At 44.2% G+C, this 6,764-nt stretch overlaps 1 protein-coding gene across 1 annotated transcript; it reads left to right on the forward strand.

The window, feature by feature from the left end:
• The first annotated feature begins 1,664 nt into the window (after nt 1-1,664).
• LOC120943876 (protein ANTAGONIST OF LIKE HETEROCHROMATIN PROTEIN 1-like) lies at nt 1,665-4,275 on the forward strand. Its single transcript, XM_040357488.1, has 2 exons — nt 1,665-1,737; nt 3,376-4,275. Exon 2 carries the CDS (start codon nt 3,463-3,465, stop codon nt 4,252-4,254), a length of 792 nt encoding a protein of 263 aa, XP_040213422.1. The 5' UTR covers nt 1,665-1,737; nt 3,376-3,462; the 3' UTR covers nt 4,255-4,275.
• The last annotated feature ends 2,489 nt before the right edge of the window (nt 4,276-6,764 follow it).

Raw genomic sequence — 6,764 nt, forward strand, 5'->3', positions numbered from 1 at the left:
TTGCATTTTTATAAAAAAATATTTTTTTTACTACTAATGGCGGCGATCAGCGTTTTTTTTTGTGACTGAGATATTATGGCGGACACTTCACACAATTTTGACACATTTTTGGGACCATTGTCATTTTCACAGCAAATGCATTAAAATGCATTCTTTATTGTGGAAATTACAGTTGCAGTTTGGGAGTTAACCACAGGGGGCGCTGAAGGGGTTATGTTACACCTAGTGTGTGTTTACAACTGTAGGGGGGTGTGGCTTTAGGAGTGACGTCATCGATTGTGTCTCCCTATAAAGGGGATGACACGATTGATGCAGCCGCCACAGTGAAGCACGGGGAAGCCGTGTTTACACGCGGTTCTCCCCGTTCTTCAGTTCCGGGGACCAATCGCGGGACCCCAGCGGTGATCGGGTCCACGGGTCTCGCAGTCCCCGTCCCGGAGCTTCGGACTGGATTGCGGGCGCGCGCCGCGGGCGCACGCCCGCGACCCACGGCTGGGTAGATGTAAAGGACGTGCCGGTACGTCCATCTGCCCAGCCGTGCCATTCTGCCGACGTATATCGTCGTGCGGCGGTCGTTAAGTGGTTAAAGCAGAACTCTATGTTTTAAGTGGTTAAAGCAATAGAATGTACACACAGCAGGTGTCTTTTCTTGTGCTTTTATTTACCCAACAGGGTAAAACAGTAAAATTTGAGGTAGAGAGTAAAGATGTATGAGGAGAAGAGATAGCAGATTCAGGTGTAACAGAGCGGAAACAGTCCTGCTTTCAATAACACTTCGCTTTCATCGCCACTCCAGTCGGAGTGGGTATAGTGCATAGTTGCCAACATTTGAAAAAAAATTCCAGGGACACTTTGCAGCACAGCTATTAATTAATTACCACACTCACTTCCCCGAAGCTCCACCCACTCTGCATAATCTTCGCCTACTTATCAGATTATAGGGTCTACTCAATAAAGAGAGAATTACAGGAAATTGAAACGGGAATTTCAAACTTAAGACCAATGTAGCAGAGTTGGAATAATTCTCCCATTCAGCTGCACTACTTCTGCTTAAAGTTTGAGGCCGGAATCACACTAGTGCGTTGCGTTTTTGAGCTGCGTTCCCGTTGCGAATTTCTCTAGAGGGTGTTCTGCGGATCAACTGCGGTTTAGCTGCAGATCGGGTGCGATTTAGAAGAAATAATTATCTGAGCTGCGTTTTTGGTGAGGGCCAATCATTGTTAGCTGTGTGATTATGTAGGTAATAAGAGGGAGTGACCTTTCTTGGACTCTTCCTTTTTCACGAGCATTCAGTATAGTGTGGAATTGGATTTGGATTTCAGAAGAAATGTGTGCTGCCCTGCCCATGATCATGCCTACAGTTGTTGCTGCAACAGCAGCAATCTTGCTGGAAGTTGAGAGGAGGAGAAGGAGGAGGAGAAGAAGAAGATACTGGGTTCATCCTATCATTGCAAATAGGGATGAAAGAGGGCAGTTCATGATATTATATGAAGATCTCCGTGGGCATGAGGACAAGTTTTTTAATTATACACGCATGTCAATAACCAGGTGATTTTGTCTTTAATTTTGCTAAACATTTTCTTTCTCCATTGTTCCATATAAAATTTTTAAATAATTTTTTTTTTTTTTTTGAAGTTTTGATGAATTGTTAGGACTAACGTACGATAGTTTGGAGCGCCAGAACACATGCTTCAGAGCAAGCATCCAGCCTGCACAAAGATTATTAATCACATTAAGGTACTTTTCCACACCTATGTGCATTTTCAAATTGATGTTGAAGCATGTATTCTTTTTTGGGTTCAACTATCCAACATCTGTACTTAGAAATGAACAACCAGACATAAGATGCCCAAAAATATATTTATTTTTTACTTTTCTCCCCAAAATAAAGAAATAGACAACATATATTTGCTTGGACTAATATAAAAAATAAAAACTTTGCCTTCAAGTTTACCTCTGGATTAAACTTTGATTCAAAATATGCACACATGCTTGTTTACTGTGGGCATAACGTAAACTTTAGAGATGTTGATATGTTTTGGGAAATAATGGTGTGTCTGAGGAGTATTGACTTGCTGAAGTAGATTCATCAATCTCGGTGCTTGAAGCATGGCTAGACTCGCCATGGTGCTGTGGGCCATGGTGCTGTGGCACATGGTGCTGTGGGCCATGGTGCTGTGGGCCATGGTGCTGTGGCACATGGTGCTGTGGCACATGGTGCTGTGGCACATGGTGCTGTGGGCCATGGTGCTGTGGCCCATGTTGCTGTGGTCCATGTGTCTGAGGCCCATGTTGCTGTGGCCCATGTGTCTGAGGCCCATGTTGCTGTGGCCCATGTGTCTGAGGCCCATGTTGCTGTGGCCCATGTGTCTGAGGCCCATGTTGCTGTGGCCAATGTTGCTGTGGCACATACATCCCCTGCATTTGTGTTTGTGGCATAATTGAAGGGATTGGGGATGGGATGGGATATGGAGTTCGCCTCTGTTGTACCTCATATATTGAAGTTGGCTCCTGAAAGCTTGAAGTGTAGGATGGAGGAACATAGGGGTAAGGTTGGTTTCCTGGGTCTGGGTACTGGCCTGACATTGGTAAGTGTATGTGTGTTGTTTCTTTTGTTACATATGGCCTTTCCAATGTTGGTTGCTCGCTTGGCACTGTAAATGACTGCAGAACGTGTTCTACTGTGGTTCGCATTTCTAAATATCTCTCAGGTAGAACTTTTTTGATCAATGGTACAAAATTAAGCGCCAGTATTGTAGCTGGACATAAGAAAGCATCCACCTTTCCAGCCATTTGTTGTAACATCTCTAGAAGACGCTCGCTTATGTCCATCTGCGATACTGGCGTTCGCTTACGTGCCACTTTGGCAGGCTGCGCAATGGTTGTCGGAGCTGAGGAGGGTCCAGGCATAGACTCAGGCAATCCAGAATCAGTCTCTGGGTTTGTGACCCATAGATCTGACCCAAGTGGCATTTCAGGTATTTCCTCATTTGGATCAATGCAAACTGCTGGCACGGATTGGGCCTCAGATTGGCTCTCTGGTTGATCCTCCAGGACATCCTGTTCGTCCCAACTTGCTTCGGTCCTGTTTTTATTAAAAAAGAGAAACATTACTAATGCAAAATATATAGTCACGATACATAGATGATGTAGAGGATAACTTACTCTCTCATCTCTATGAGTGGTTTCAAGAAGGCATGGTCCTCTGCATACATATAGGGTACTCTAGCTGGTGCCCCCGAGCCACTCCTCACTTCTCTTAGATGTTTGTTGTATTTCTTGAAGGCATCACGCATGCTTCGCCAACGATTCTTGATGTATACCACTGAAAAAAAGAGAAGATACTAATTATTTAATATTTCTTATTTGTTGAAGGTACCTAGCTACAGGAAATTCATTTGGAAGTCTCCACTATGAGTTCAAGGTTGGAAAATCAACTATATCTGGCATTGTACATGAAACATGCCTTGTTTTATGGAATGTACTAAAACCATTGGTCTTCAAAAAGCCTACAAAAGAAGATTGTTGAAGATATCAGATGAATTCTGGGAGAGATGTAATTTTCCAAACTGTGTGGGAGCCATCGATGGCAAGCACATACGCATCCTGAGGCCATTTGATAGTGGGAGTCAGTTTTTTAATTATAAAAAATATTTTTCGTTTGTATTAATGGCAGTGGTAGATGCCAAATATAATTTCATTTATATTGATGTGGGTGCTTATGGTAGCAGCTCTGATTCTGGTGTATTTAATCATTCCACATTTGGGAGAATGATAAGGGCGAATAGTCTGGATTTACCTAACGATTCCTCCTTGCCCGGAACAAATGAGCCAGCCCTCCCATTTGTTTTTGTAGGGGACGAAGCGTTTGCCCTTGGTAAAAATCTTCTTCGACCATTCTCAAGTAGAGCGCTGAGCAATGATAAAAGAATATTTAATTATCGGCTCACTAGGGCACGTCGAGTAGTAGAGTGTGCATTTGGAATTCTTGCCAATAAATGGAGAATATTGCACACCGCCATCAATCTCAGTTTGGAGCATGCTGTCTCTGCTGTCAAAACTGCGTGTGCACTGCACAACTATGTGCGAGAACGTGATGGAATTGATTATGAGGATTCCATGATGCATAACATGGAGGCGGCACAGTGGAGTTTGACTAGGGGCACTAGCAGTGGGAAATTGATTCGAGATCAATTTCTTAATTACTTTCTATCGCCAGCTGGCGAGTTACCTTGGCAGATGCAGGCAATTTAAAACAAAAAAATGTGGTGTTGTCATCAAAATATATGGCCCTTTAAATATTAAAACATAAAATACTAAGCTAAAAATGTCACTATGTGTAATTTGAATGCAGCTTGAAAAAAAAAATATTAAAGTTATTTTTTGGCAGAATATTAAGGACTCCGAAGTTATTCTCTACCTGAAATTGGTCAAAAACACCAAAAATTGGCTTGGTGACACTGTTATGTGTGTTCTGCTGGGTGTCATTGTACAGAGGATGATGTATTTGTAAGACCACCATGGCCAATAACGTCACAATAGGATGACAAATACAGATAGTCACTCCCCCAAGGATCTGCAAACATACTTGGTAAAGTGAGTTTACATATTTTGGTGATAGACACACACGCAGACTCATACAAACAATGACCAAGGGTGTGGGAATGAGTCACGTGCCACCAGCAACACGGGGACAGGGTGCATTAGGAACACCATGCCAAGATAGAAAACATGTGAAATGGTATGGGTTAGCAGACTTTACATGCCCTCACAGAATGCATGCTTGGATAAAGGCCTGCTCTGGATTTGTGGACAGTACGCACTGTAGTTATTGGGGTCTACTTAGAATTAAAATTTAAGAAGTTAGGGAATGAAAAAATAAATCAAACTTACCTTTGTCAGCTTGAACTTGGGATGAGCACATGCTCCACTCTGGCAAAAGGCTTTTGGTAATTTCAACCCAGGTAGTTTTTTTCAAAACATTGTCCTTATATTTAGGATGCCGGGTGTCATAGATTTGTGGGTTCTCCCTGACAAGGCGGATAAGCTCCTCGGAATCCACACAGTCCTTCACCTTAGCAGTGACTTTTTTGCTCCGTTTTTTGGACATGGCTACTCACCTCAGCAGCATGAAACAGACAGAGGAGGAACTAGGAAAAGGGGGAGGTGGTGGAGGAGGAAACAAAACTTCCGTTCAAACCGCAACACACCTGCGAAGATAATGGGACTGAATTCGCACCTGAGCCGCACCGCAAGACATAAAAACCGCACGCGGTTTGGAGGCAATGCGCAGTGCGGATGCATCGCACATATGTGAACCAGCCTCATTGAAAACAATGTATTTTAAAATGTCCTGCGATTTGGATGCGGTTGAAACCGCACTCAATTCGCTTAGGTGTGAACCTAGCCTAAAATTCTCATCACAATTCCCTGCAATTCTCTCTTTATTGAGTAGGCCTTTATAACACCAATTTTCCACCAACAATACCATCATCCTTGGTATGCGATAGATACAGTCGCAGCACACCAGCTATATCAGGCAGGTAGATTTTATCACTTTTAGGTGAGTTGGTTATCAGTGGTGACACTGTCAGTACAAATATGGAAAGACCTTGTGCAGAGTGGGGTAGTTAGTAGGAAGCTGACAGTGGGAAGTAATTACAGGAGGTAGGATGCCAAAAACAGGGGGGTGATGAGAAGGATGATGATGGCAGAGGGTAAGTAGGTGACATATGCTGGATGGCATGTATTGGTAATTAACCACTTTGTGCTGCATTAGTGGTACCGGTATCAGAGTTTATGAACCCTTTGATGCTGCACCACATAGGGGCTAATTAACTCTGATACCGGTACCACAAATGCAGCACAAAGGGGTTAATTATCTGCCAGTGGTCACTAATGTATAGTAATGCAATAACCCCCTCCATGCTGCATATTACAAATACCAATGTAACCCCCCCCCCCCCCCCCCAAACAGTTAAACACTTCAGGCAGGTTGACACAGTTAAAGTGGAGGTTCACCCTATAAAAAATTTCTAACACTGCATCCAGCACAGTTGTGCATATAAAATGACACTGACCTTTTTTTTTTTGTTGTTCGTAGATAGCGTTTAGCTGTGGAATTCACCGCGGCTTCCGGGTAGGGAATCCCGCGGGAGTGGGCGTTCCTATTGACATGCCAATTGATTGACATGCTAAACGACGGCGCACACAGCGCGTCACGACTTCCCGAAGAAAGCTTGGCTCTATTCGGCGCCTGCGCACCGGCGCCGAATAAAGCCGAGCCGACCCGAGCTTCCTTCGGGAAGTCGTGACGCGCTGTGTGCGCGCCGTTGTTTAGCATGTCAATCAATTGGCATGTCAATAGGAACGCCCACTCCCGCGGGATTCCCTACCCGGAAGCCGCGGTGAGTTCCACAGCTAAACGCTATCTGCGAACAAAAAAAAAAAAAGGGTCAGTGTCATTTTATATGCACAACTGTGCTGCTGGGTGCAGTGTTAGACATTTTTTATAGGGTGAACCTCCACTTTAAACCACTGTGACAGTGACTTAGGTTAAGTTTTTAGCTTCTCAAACTTACTTGCACTTTGGCACAGGGCTTCACTGGCTCCTCGCAGGTCTTCACAGCTGCACTCTCCTCGGCTCTTTCTTCCCGCCTCCCGGTCTGTGAATGACATCACGCCGGGTGGGACTAGGAAGCTCCTGTCGGGCGGAGATTAATCTGCCTGACAGGGAAGTGAAGGCATCGGTCCGTTCAGTCACA

Source organism: Rana temporaria, chromosome 6 (assembly GCF_905171775.1).
Source record: "Rana temporaria chromosome 6, aRanTem1.1, whole genome shotgun sequence".
Classification (NCBI taxonomy): domain Eukaryota; kingdom Metazoa; phylum Chordata; class Amphibia; order Anura; family Ranidae; genus Rana; species Rana temporaria.